This window comes from Odontesthes bonariensis, chromosome 6 (genome assembly GCF_027942865.1).
Source record: "Odontesthes bonariensis isolate fOdoBon6 chromosome 6, fOdoBon6.hap1, whole genome shotgun sequence".
Taxonomy (NCBI): Eukaryota; Metazoa; Chordata; class Actinopteri; order Atheriniformes; family Atherinopsidae; genus Odontesthes; species Odontesthes bonariensis.
Genome location: NC_134511.1, coordinates 2,273,706 through 2,286,214, shown reverse-complemented (window position 1 = coordinate 2,286,214; position 12,509 = coordinate 2,273,706). Strand labels below are relative to the sequence as shown.

The window sequence follows — 12,509 nt, the reverse complement described above, 5'->3', positions numbered from 1 at the left end:
TTGGCCCTATCTTTTTTCAAAATAGTCAGGTGCAAAAATGACTCAATGTAATGTGCAATGTAAACTCTGCACACCCAAGACCCACATAATTTTGGCGTTTAAGAACTCTCCCTCCAATTTGAAAAAACATGTAGAGGTAAAATATAAGCTTATTCTTTGTTACCACCGAACTGCGAACTGATAATTGATATATTTTGCTGCAGCTTGGCTAGCATAGGAACATGCCAAGACATGCCCGGTTAGCAGCTAACAATTGTCAAAGGCGTTAGCCTTGCCTCTGATGTTTTCGGAATAACAACTGGCATAGTTATATATTTTTTCAGGCAGTAAGACTTTTTTTTGTTTTTTTGATGGGACTGAATTCCAATAAAGTTTGAGAAAGAACATGCTCCTTGAGTGACTTTGTCTTTGACAGTAATGGTTTTATGATTGTTGTCTTGGGCCACATGTAGAACTAATCAGTTTTCAAATTGAGCTTGCAATTCATATAGTGGCATCTACCTTTGTGTGTGGGTTTTGAAAAAAACATTATTTAAAGGTTACTTTATACTTTTATACTTTAAGTAGGTTTTGGAGCACATACTTTTTCACTTTTACTTGAGTAAAAAGGTCAAGTTGATACTTCAACTTTTACCAAAGTGTTTTTAAACTGCAGTATCTATACTTCTACTTAAGTAACAAATGTGTGTACTTTTGACACCACTGGCAATAAATTAAATAAATAAATAAATAAAGGGAAAAACAGTAATAATGATAGTAGTAATGCTAGTAAGAATTAAAGTGTTCATACAGTGATGAGAACATTGAGAAAAATAAATAAATAAATAAACAATAATAATAAAAATAATAATAATGACAGACACTGGGGACATTACATAAGTATAAATAAATGAATATATACACAAATATATATCTCTCAGGGCTCCATAGGCTTATGGAAGGGTCTTGAGATTTTTAAAGTACTCAAGCACACAAGAGTTTATTAGCTTTTTAAATGTAGTCTTTTGATGCTGACAGAAACTGTTCCTAAAGTTTTGCAGCTTGAATGACAAAATTACTATTTCTAAAAGGGCTTTAGACTACAAACTAGTGCGCATTATGTATTTATTAAGTCTGACTGAGTAACTGATGTTTGTTTCATATAGTTGCATCGGCTGATTTTGGTGCCCACAGATAGTGAAGATGGTTTGGCCCAAACAGGTTGAATGCAGCTGTCTAAGCTCCGCCACATATCTACCAAACATGGCCCAAATTTGGGCTTTTTTGTCACATCTGGCCCATACAAGTCATGCCACAACCCAAGTTAGACCCAGCTCATGACCTATGGGCCACATCTGGGACATGAAACAGTCCTCAGTGCTATAATAGAGCCAAAAAAGCCAAGAAATAGCCCAGATTAGGCCCAAGCGTGTCTGCACATTCTCAGTTTTATCACACAACACACAATATTTAATGGAAATACATATAAAAAGAGACGTATTCTGCTCTTTTTCACAAATTTCTGTGACATCCTTTGATCGCAGACAGACAGTAAAGTTTATAACTTTGTTCAGAGCAGAGTAAAATGAGTAAAACGCTCTACGATAAGAGGCAGAGACCCTCTTCAAACTTAATGAGAAAGCATACAGGAAGTAGCCTGAGAGCTCACACCAGCACACAGGTAAACAAAGCTCAGACTACCACACACCACACTAAGGTTTTAATCTCAAATACTAATAATTTGAATTATTTCCATTTCAGCCACAGACAGTTGGTGCTGATCACTTTTTTTAGGAACAAACTTTTGTGCTAAACTGGTCCAAATTGGACCAAAAAACAAATTAAGACTGGCTGAGTACCACGGGGGAAATGAAGACATGAACAGCCAGTGAAGGGGTGAAAGAAGAGCGGTGAGTACAGTGTGAGTTTGTGTGATAACAGGTGGGGGATCAACTGGAAACGGGTTTGAATGAGACCAGGGAACAAAACCAAGATGACTGAGGACATCTAGGGGTGATGAGGAGGAACAGAATAACAGAATCTGACACTGAGGACTGAAAACAGAAGGTAAGGAATAAAGCTCAAAGAAAATACCAAAACAAGAGCACAGAACAGAAACCAAGCCGAGGCACCAAACCATGTTACATATCATTATGTATCATAAAGAAAAGTATGCAGAATCAGATGATGTCAGAGACTCTTTTATGTGAGTCACTGGATGTTTGGACAAAATCACTGAATCACAGAGAAAATTAAGTTTTAAAACTAAGTTTTACACTTTTTATCTCTTTATAACATGTTTATGCATTATTCTATATGTATCAGTTAGTGCTGGGCGAGTTAACTCCTTATCATCACGCTAACGTGTTGATTATTTCACGCCGATAAATATAATGCTTTTTTTTTTTTTTTTTTTAATTTAAAAATAAAAAATTGGGGGGGGAGGGGTTTGTGCCTTTAATGGATAGGAAAGTTCAGATAGACAGGAAGCAGGGGGCAGAGAGAGGGGGAACGACACGCAGCACTTTAGCCACGAGGACAATAGCCTCTGTTCATGTGGCGCCTGCTCAACCCACTACGCCCTGTTTTATTATTTATTTTATTATTGTAAAAGTCTGTCGCTCACAGGCTTTTATTTTGTAAAAGTCTGTCGCTCACAGGCTTTTATTTTGTAAAAGTCTGCTGCTGTCTGCTGTGGAACAGGAAAAGAAAGTAATCGGCGGATCCACCAAACATGGAGAAGGGTACGGAACTTTTCATTTTAAAGTTCTTCCAGACGGCGGAGTCGACAGAACCAAAGTCATCTGTAAAGTCTGCCAAGTTGAATTGTCTTCTCAGCGTAGTAGTTCCAGTCTAAAATATCACTTAAAGGCAAAACACACAACTGATAGCAGCAAGTCATTCAAGGAAACAGACAGTGGAGCGAGGCTTCTACATAAAAACTACAGAAAGATGCTGATGTTAAAAGTGTGTTTGCACAACAAATGTTATGGCACTTTCATTCATATGGCAGCACATTTAAAATAACACTAAATGCTAAAAGCTATACGCTACTTTTGGATTCATTTTTGGATTTTGCGTACAAATGCGATTAATCGTTATTAATCAGGGAAATCATGTGATTAATTAGATTAGATTTTAATCGTTGCCCAGCCCTGGTATCAGTCTCCTCTGGAAGTGTAACTCTCACTGAATCTAAAGTAGTTTTCATGTTTGTTCGATTCTATTTTTGACTCAGGAACCATGAAAGTCACAAAGCTGCCGTGTGTGTCCACTTTGTGCTCGATCTGAAGGTTTCTCTGCCTTGTTTCTGCTGGTTTTTCCCTCTCTCTTCATAATGAGAGGCCGCCGGGCCGCCCATCTCTCCTCCCTCGTGTGCTGAGGTCACAAAGAGGCGAGACTCCACCGTCAGACCTCAAACTGCTTCACACAGAGTTCTGTGAGGAGGAAACGGGAGGAATTCTGTCGGATTCTTCAGCTGAGATATGACGGTGACGATGAGCTAAGACCACGAACATGGACAAACAGAAAGGTACTGTTACACCTTCTCACAAGAAACACGAGTTCAGCCAACCAGGATCAGCTTTAAATCACAGAACCATAAGCAGAATGAGCTGAATTAATTTTATATCATGTAAAATACATTCTGTTTAACGCTTTCTTACAGACGCAGGTGGATTTTACAGGCTTTAAATGTTTTAATTTCACATACGCTCAAGCTTTCAGACAAAAGATGTGATGAAGAATGGGAATTATCATAGGAAAACATTGGAAATAGAAGGTTTTTCGCCTAAAATTCCCTTTAAACAACACAACAGATTCTTTAAAGATGTTTAAATACCAATATGACAAAACTTCATTCAACACACAAAAATAATGATAACGAACAAGATTCTGACTTCAATTCAGATTAAAAAAAAACATTAATTTAGCTGAATACGTCAGAAGTTTTAAACTTTTTAAACGGTTTAAACGGTTTAAACTGTTTAAACGGTTTCTCCAAACCAAAACAGTCACTTTTCTGTGGCTCAAAGCATTTAATATAATCTTTAATTTTCTCTTCATGGTCATAAATAAATCACTGCAGGACGCACATAGCACAGCTGCATAGTTTTAGCTAAAGTTTGGAGCTAACGTTTGGAGCTAACGTTTGGAGCCAACGTTTGGAGCCTACGTTTGGAGCTAACGTCTGGAGCTAACGTTTGGAGCTAACGTATGGAGCTAACGTTTGGAGCTAACGTTTGGAGCTAACGTTTGGAGCCAACGTTTGGAGCTAACGTTTGGTGCCAACGTTTGGAGCCAACGTTTGGAGCTAACGTTTGGTGCCAACGTTTAACTGAGCTTTCATCAACTCTCCATCATTCGTCCTCCATCCCAGAAGCCTGGGTGTGATGATTGATGACCAATTCTGTCCCTCAGTTGGTAAAATCAGGATGCATCTGACTCAGTCTGCCACCAACTCCTGGTTCAGACCATGGTTACCTCCCAGCATGCACAGTGAAACTCCCACAGATGGTCCAGAACTCAACAGAAAGGTCCCACATCCCTCCACTACTCACTGTTCGGCTGCCCGTGGCTGCCTGAATCAAGTGGTTGATGCTGCCGATAGAGATACTCTTGCTCTTGAATTTCCTCTGGGATCAATAAAGTATCTATCTATCTATCTATCTATCTATCTATCTATCTATCTATCTATCTATCTATCTATCTATCTATCTATCTAGCTGGCTGCCAGATGCTATCAGAGCAGGGCGTCCCTCTGAAGATTCTACTCTTGAGAAAACACCTCCTAGCACTTCTAACACTGACTTTGGACTGTTCTTAGTCCTTTTAGTGGTATTTAGTTCTTAATGCTTATTTTGGGGTTTATTTTAGTGGTATTTAGTTCTTAATGCTTATTTTGGGGTTTATTTTAGTGGTATTTAGCTCTTAATGCTTATTTTGGGGTTTATTTTAGTGGTATTTAGCTCTTAATGCTTATTTTGGGGTTTATTTTAGTGGTATTTAGCTCTTAATGCTTATTTTGGGGTTTCTGACGGTTCAGAAGCTTGAATATGGTTCAGCTTCTTCAGATTTAGAAACCTCGGGTTATCCCGTTGCTAACGCTAATGACAGAGGAACCACAGAATATTCTTCATCTCTTCAGAAAACACCTTCTAACACTGACTTTGGACTTCTGGTCCTGTTCTACTTGGACTATTCTTAGTCCTTTTAGTAGTATTTAGCTCTTATTGCTTATTTTGGGGTTTCTGACGCTTCAGAAGCTTGAATATGGTTCAGCTTCTTTGGATAGAAACCTCGGGTTATCCCGTTGCTAACGCTAATGACAGCGGAACCACAGATTAATGTTATCATTTCAATCAGGGCTGAACTGAGGAGCTAATGAGAGAGTTATGGTCACACTGGAGCCCCATTTTGGGAACGTTTTATTATTGTCTCAGAGGGTTAAACCATTTTTGATTGATGGTTTCTTCCAGCAAGTGGTTAGAGCTGTAGAGGGTCCCTGGTTCAGATCCCTGCCGGGGGCCTTTCTGTGAGCTGTTCCACCCATCAGGTAACCCCATGTCTCACCCAGTGAAAGCTTTATTATTATTATTATTATCACAGACTGTAGTTGCTGCCCTCAGCCTGCAGGGGGCAGAGTTCTAAGCCATCCTTCTGCTGTTCTGGAGCTTTTATCTCACCAACAGTATGTTAACGACAGTAGCACAACAATCGGAAACGCTCCTCCATCATCCTTCCTCCTCCTCCTACTCATCATCATCATCACTTCCTCCTCCTGGTCCCAGGAGACGGAGCTAATAGACTGTTTAGATTCAGCAGATCTCTGCGTGTTCGTGTCCTTAAAGTGTCCAAACCGCCAGTTTTAGTTGGTTTGTTTCTTCACTCCAACATGTGCTGATGATTAAATCGAAGGTCTCTCCCAACACATCAGGGCTGATTAAAGCAGTCTTAGGAGTGCATGTGTAAAGCGTAATGACCCTTCAGCCCGATGTGGTGAGGCTTTGGAGGGTCCTGATTCTATTTTGGGAACCACTCGATTGATGTTCTGATGAAATGACTCACACAGGAAGGTGGTGCTGAAGCCTTTTTACTGCTTTAACTGCTTTAACTTTTAATATTTCAATCATATTAAGGTTATCGCCCTCGTGTAGTTTAACATTTTGCATTTAATCACTACGTTTACGTTTTTTGGAGAACTTTTTTAGATCTTTATGCTGTAATCTGAGTTTATTCTGACTAACGCAGATGAAGGTACTGGTTCCTGGCTGGTTTCTGGCTGGTTCCTGGCTGGTTTCTGACTGGTTCCTGGCTGGTTCCTGGCTGGTTCCTGACTGGTTCCTGGCTGGTTCCTGGCTGGTTTCTGGCTGGTTCCTGGCTGGTTCCTGGCTGGTTCCTGGCTGGTTTCTGACTGGTTCCTGGCTGGTTTCTGGCAGGTTTCTGGCTGGTTTCTGACTGGTTCCTGGCTGGTTTCTGACTGGTTCCTGACTGGTCCCTGGCTGGTTTCTGACTGGTTCCTGGCTGGTTTCTGGCAGGTTTCTGGCTGGTTTCTGACTGGTTCCTGACTGGTTCCTGACTGGTTCCTGGCTGGTTCCTGGCTGGTTCCTGGCTGGTTTCTGACTGGTTCCTGGCTGGTTTCTGGCAGGTTTCTGGCTGGTTTCTGACTGGTTCCTGGCTGGTTTCTGGCTGGTCCCTGGCTAGTTCCTGGCTGGTTTCTGACTTGTTTCTGACTGGTTTCTGGCGGGTTCCTGGCTGGTTCCTGGCTGGTTTCTGACTGGTTTCTGGCTGGTTTCTGGCTGGTTCCTGGCTGGTCCCTGGCTGGTTTCTGGCAGGTTCCTGGCTGGTTCCTGGCTCGTTTCTGGCTGGTTTCTTGCTGGTTCCTGGCTGGTTTCTGACTGGTTTCTGGCTGGTTCCTGGCTGGTTCCTGGCTGGTTCCTGACTGGTTCCTGACTGGTTCCTGGCTGGTTCCTGGCTGGTTTCTGGCTGGTTCCTGGCTGGTTCCTGGCTGGTTCCTGGCTGGTTCCTGACTGGTTCCTGGCTGGTTCCTGACTGGTTCCTGACTGGTTCCTGACTGGTTCCTGGCTGGTTTCTGGCTGGTTTCTGGCTGGTTTCTGACTGGTTTCTGGCAGGTTCCTGGCTGGTTCCTGGCTGGTTTCTGACTGGTTTCTGACTGGTTTCTGGCAGGTTTCTGACTGGTTTCTGACTGGTTTCTGGCAGGTTTCTGGCTGGTTTCTGACTGGTTCCTGACTGGTTCCTGACTGGTTCCTGGCTGGTTTCTGACTGGTTTCTGGCTGGTTTCTGGCTGGTTCCTGGCTGGTTTCTGACTGGTTCCTGACTGGTTCCTGACTGGTTTCTGGCTGGTTTCTGACTGGTTTCTGGCAGGTTCCTGGCTGGTTCCTGACTGGTTCCTGACTGGTTCCTGGCTGGTTCCTGGCTGGTTTCTGGCTGGTTCCTGGCTGGTTCCTGGCTGGTTCCTGGCTGGTTCCTGACTGGTTCCTGGCTGGTTCCTGACTGGTTCCTGACTGGTTCCTGACTGGTTCCTGGCTGGTTTCTGGCTGGTTTCTGGCTGGTTTCTGACTGGTTTCTGGCAGGTTCCTGGCTGGTTCCTGGCTGGTTTCTGACTGGTTTCTGACTGGTTTCTGGCAGGTTTCTGACTGGTTTCTGACTGGTTTCTGGCAGGTTTCTGGCTGGTTTCTGACTGGTTCCTGACTGGTTCCTGACTGGTTCCTGGCTGGTTTCTGACTGGTTTCTGGCTGGTTTCTGGCTGGTTCCTGGCTGGTTTCTGACTGGTTCCTGACTGGTTCCTGACTGGTTTCTGGCTGGTTTCTGACTGGTTTCTGGCAGGTTCCTGGCTGGTTCCTGGCTGGTTCCTGGCTGGTTTCTGACTGGTTTCTGACTGGTTTCTGGCAGGTTTCTGACTGGTTTCTGACTGGTTTCTGGCAGGTTTCTGGCTGGTTTCTGACTGGTTCCTGACTGGTTCCTGACTGGTTCCTGGCTGGTTTCTGACTGGTTCCTGACTGGTTCCTGGCTGGTTTCTGACTGGTTTCTGACTGGTTTCTGGCGGGTTCCTGGCTGGTTCCTGGCTGGTTTCTGGCTGGTTTCTGGCTGGTTCCTGGCTGGTTCCTGGCTGGTTCCTGGCTGGTTTCTGGCTGGTTCCTGGCTGGTTTCTGACTGGTTCCTGGCTGGTTTCTGGCTGGTTTCTGACTGGTTTCTGGCTGGTTCCTGGCTAGTTTTTGACTGGTTTCTGGCTGGTTCCTGGCTAGTTTTTGACTGGTTCCTGGCTGGTTTCTGGCTGGTTCCTGGCTGGTCCCTGGCTAGTTCCTGGCTGGTTCCTGGCTGGTCCCTGGCTAGTTCCTGGCTGGTTCCTGGCTGGTCCCTGGCTGGTTCCTGGCTGGTTCCTGGCTGGTTTCTGGCTGGTTTCTGGCTGGTTTCTGACTGGTTCCTGGCTGGTTTCTGGCTGGTTTCTGGCTGGTTTCTGACTGGTTCCTGGCTGGTTTCTGGCTGGTTCCTGGCTGGTCCCTGGCTAGTTCCTGGCTGGTTCCTGGTTGGTTCCTGGCTCGTTTCTGGCTGGTTCCTGGCTGGTTCCTGGCTTGTTTCTGGCTGGTTTCTGGCTGGTTACTGGCTGGTTCCTGGCTGGTTCCTGACTGGTTCCTGGCTGGTTTCTGACTGGTTCCTGGCTGGTTCCTGGCTGGTTCCTGGCTGGTTTCTGGCTGGTTTCTGACTGGTTTCTGGCTGGTTTCTGGCTGGTTCCTGGCTGGTTTCTGACTGGTTTCTGGCTGGTTCCTGGCTAGTCCCTGGCTAGTTCCTGGCTGGTTCCTGGCTGGTTTCTGGCTGGTTCCTGGTTGGTTCCTGGCTCGTTTCTGGCTGGTTCCTGGCTGGTTTCTGGCTGGTTTCTGGCTGGTTTCTGGCTGGTTTCTGACTGGTTCCTGGCTGGTTTCTGGCTGGTTCCTGGCTGGTCCCTGGCTAGTTCCTGGCTGGTTCCTGGTTGGTTCCTGGCTCGTTTCTGGCTGGTTCCTGGCTGGTTCCTGGCTTGTTTCTGGCTGGTTTCTGGCTGGTTCCTGGCTGGTTCCTGGCTGGTTCCTGACTGGTTCCTGGCTGGTTTCTGACTGGTTCCTGGCTGGTTCCTGGCTGGTTCCTGGCTGGTTTCTGGCTGGTTTCTGACTGGTTTCTGGCTGGTTTCTGGCTGGTTCCTGGCTGGTTTCTGACTGGTTCCTGGCTGGTTCCTGGCTAGTTCCTGGCTGGTTTCTGGCTGGTTCCTGGCTGGTTTCTGGCTGGTTCCTGGCTGGTTCCTGGCTAGTTCCTGGTTGGTTCCTGGCTCGTTTCTGGCTGGTTCCTGGCTGGTTTCTGGCTGGTTCCTGGCTGGTTCCTGGCTGGTTCCTGGCTGGTTCCTGGCTGGTTTCTGGCTGGTTTCTGGCTTGTTCCTGGCTGGTTCCTGGCTGGTTTCTGGCTGGTTCCTGGCTGGTTTCTGACTGGTTCCTGGCTGGTTTCTGACTGGTTCCTGGCTGGTTCCTGGCTGGTTCCTGACTGGTTCCTGGCTGGTTTCTGACTGGTTTCTGGCTGGTCCCTGGCTAGTTCCTGGCTGGTTTCTGACTGGTTCCTGGCTGGTTTCTGACTGGTTCCTGGCTGGTCCCTGGCTAGTTCCTGGCTGGTTCCTGGCTGGTTTCTGACTGGTTTCTGGCTGGTCCCTGGCTAGTTCCTGGCTGGTTTCTGACTGGTTCCTGGCTGGTTTCTGACTGGTTCCTGGCTGGTCCCTGGCTAGTTCCTGGCTGGTTCCTGGCTGGTTTCTGACTGGTTTCTGGCTGGTCCCTGGCTAGTTCCTGGCTGGTTTCTGGCTGGTTTCTGGCTGGTTCCTGGCTGGTTCCTGACTGGTTCCTGGCTGGTTTCTGACTGGTTCCTGGCTGGTTCCTGGCTGGTTCCTGACTGGTTCCTGGCTGGTTTCTGACTGGTTCCTGGCTGGTTCCTGGCTGGTTCCTGGCTGGTTTCTGGCTGGTTCCTGGCTGGTTCCTGGCTGGTTTCTGGCTGGTTTCTGACTGGTTTCTGGTTGGTTTCTGGCTGGTTCCTGGCTGGTTTCTGACTGGTTTCTGGCTGGTTCCTGGCTGGTCCCTGGCTAGTTCCTGGCTGGTTCCTGGCTGGTTTCTGGCTGGTTCCTGGTTGGTTCCTGGCTCGTTTCTGGCTGGTTCCTGGCTGGTTTCTGGCTGGTTTCTGGCTGGTTTCTGGCTGGTTTCTGGCTGGTTCCTGAGTGTTCCAGAGTGTCCCTATAAGACAGAGTGTCCCCATAAGGCAGAGTGTCCCCATAAGGCAGAGTGTCCCCATAAGGCAGAGTGTCCCCATAAAGCAGAGTGTCCCCATGAGGCAGAGTGTCCCCATAAGGCAGAGTGTCCCCATAAGGCAGAGTGTCCCCATAAGACAGAGTGTCCCCATAAAGCAGAGTGTCCCTATAAGACAGAGTGTCCCCATAAGACAGAGTGTCCCCATAAGGCAGAGTGTCCCCATAAGGCAGAGTGTCCCCATAAGGCAGAGTGTCCCCATAGGGCAGAGTGTCCCCATAAGGCCGAGTGTCCCCATAAGGCAGAGTGTCCCCATAAGGCAGAGTGTCCCCATAAGGCCGAGTGTCCCCATAAGGCAGAGTGTCCCCATAGGGCAGAGTGTCCCCATAAGGCAGAGTGTCCCCATAAGGCAGAGTGTCCCCATAGGGCAGAGTGTCCCCATAAGGCAGAGTGTCCCCATAAGGCAGAGTGTCCCCATAACGCAGAGTGTCCCCATAAGGCAGAGTGTCCCCATAAAGCAGAGTGTCCCCATAAGGCAGAGTGTCCCCATAAGGCAGAGTGTCCCCATAAGGCAGAGTGTCCCCGTAAGGCAGAGTGTCCCCATAAGGCAGAGTGTCCCCATAAGGCAGAGTGTCCCCATAAGGCAGAGTGTCCCCATAAGGCAGAGTGTCCCCATAAGGCAGAGTGTCCCCATAACGCAGAGTGTCCCCATAACGCAGAGTGTCCCCATAAGGCAGAGTGTCCCCATAAGGCAGAGTGTCCCCATAAGGCAGAGTGTCCCCATAAGGCAGAGTGTCCCCATAAGGCAGAGTGTCCCCATAAGGTGGAGTGTCCCCATAAAGCAGAGTGTCCCCATAAGGCCTTAAAACAAAGATGTCCCCACAAAGACAGCTGCACTCACATGCACAGAGTTTAAGAGTTTTGCAGGAATTCCATCTTTTTGGATAATTTAAGGGTTTGGTTTTCATGGTAAAGCGGCTTAAATCACTTTCCCTAAACTTTTCAACTCCGGCCAATTACAGGAGCAGCGAGGGCCCCTTTCTCTGCGTCACCACAACGTCTTTGATGTCCAAGCTGCTTCCAGCCACAGATAAACAAATCAGAGTAAAAAAAGGATCAAACAGAAAGTAACGGGATTGTCAGAGGACGGGACAGACTGGGAAATACATGAATGTTGGTTTTTTTCAAGTGATTCTGCACAGAGTTGCGTCCCTTTATGTTTAATTAGAGGCATCAGTTCATCTTAGGTTTATTTTCTAAATTAAATCTAAATTAGGTCTAAATTATGTCTGAATTAGGTCTAAATTAGGTCTAAATTAGGTCTAAATTTGGTCTGAATTAGGTCTAAATTAGGTCTATATTAGGTCTAAATTAGGTCTAAAATAGGTCTAAATTCGGTCTAAATTAGGTCTATATTAGGTCTAAATTAGGTCTAAAATAGGTCTAAATTCGGTCTAAATTAGGTCTAAATTCGTTCTAAATTAGGTCTAAATTATGTCTGAAATAGGTTTAAATTAGGTCTAAATTAGGTTTAAATTCGGTCTAAATTCGGTCTAAATTATGTCTGAATTAGGTCTAAACACACTAAAATAAAATAAAAATAAAAAAGAAAGCTTTTAAACAGCAGGTACAAATGGGGAATTAACATTCATGAAGCTTAGAAACAATCAGCAGATTAAAGAGAAGCACCAGGTTGAATCTAACTGTAAAGTCTGTAATCTGACTGTAAAGTGATTTTAATCCTCTATAAAACTATAAAACTATAAAACAGAAGTCTGAGCAGAGCTGCTGATTTCATCTTTCACCCCCTGCTGTGGGCCTCAGCAGTTTGTCAGCCTGAACGAGATGAACCAGAACCAGTGGCTCAGTTGGCTGTTACAGACAGAATATATCAGATATATATCACATGTGTAAGGTGAACTTTAGGCTGGAGGTAAGTTATCAGGTTTTAGTTGGGTTCCCTGGACATACGAGTCCCTGTAATGTCCATGACTTGATGTAAACTGTGTGGTGCAGCTTCAAAGCTGGAGACAGGAAGTGATGCTGATGGTCAGATAAGCAGCGTTCGGCAGCACAAACCCCCCATCATCTCTGACATGTCTCCGCAGGACGCCGTCCTCTTGTTCTCGTGGTTGTGTTGTGGGTGTGTGAGGTATGTGAAGCCCGGCGTTTAAAACATCAGGAGGCAGATAAGCAGCGCCGTGGCATCCTTAAAGTCAGCAGAGAGGAGTTAATCAGAGGCATTAAAGCTGCGTCTGCCCA

General features: G+C 46.0%; 1 protein-coding gene across 4 annotated transcripts in view; it reads left to right on the top strand.

Moving 5' to 3' along the window:
- The first annotated feature begins 3,401 nt into the window (after positions 1 to 3,401).
- LOC142381810 (actin filament-associated protein 1-like 2) overlaps positions 3,402 to 12,509 on the top strand; it is a 44,216-nt gene continuing 35,108 nt past the window's right edge. For all 4 annotated transcript variants that reach the window (XM_075467050.1, XM_075467047.1, XM_075467046.1 and 1 more), the window contains exon 1: positions 3,402 to 3,511. In XM_075467050.1, the coding sequence (XP_075323165.1) occupies positions 3,496 to 3,511 (16 nt within the window). In that variant the 5' untranslated portion in view covers positions 3,402 to 3,495. The remainder of the gene's footprint in view (positions 3,512 to 12,509) is intronic.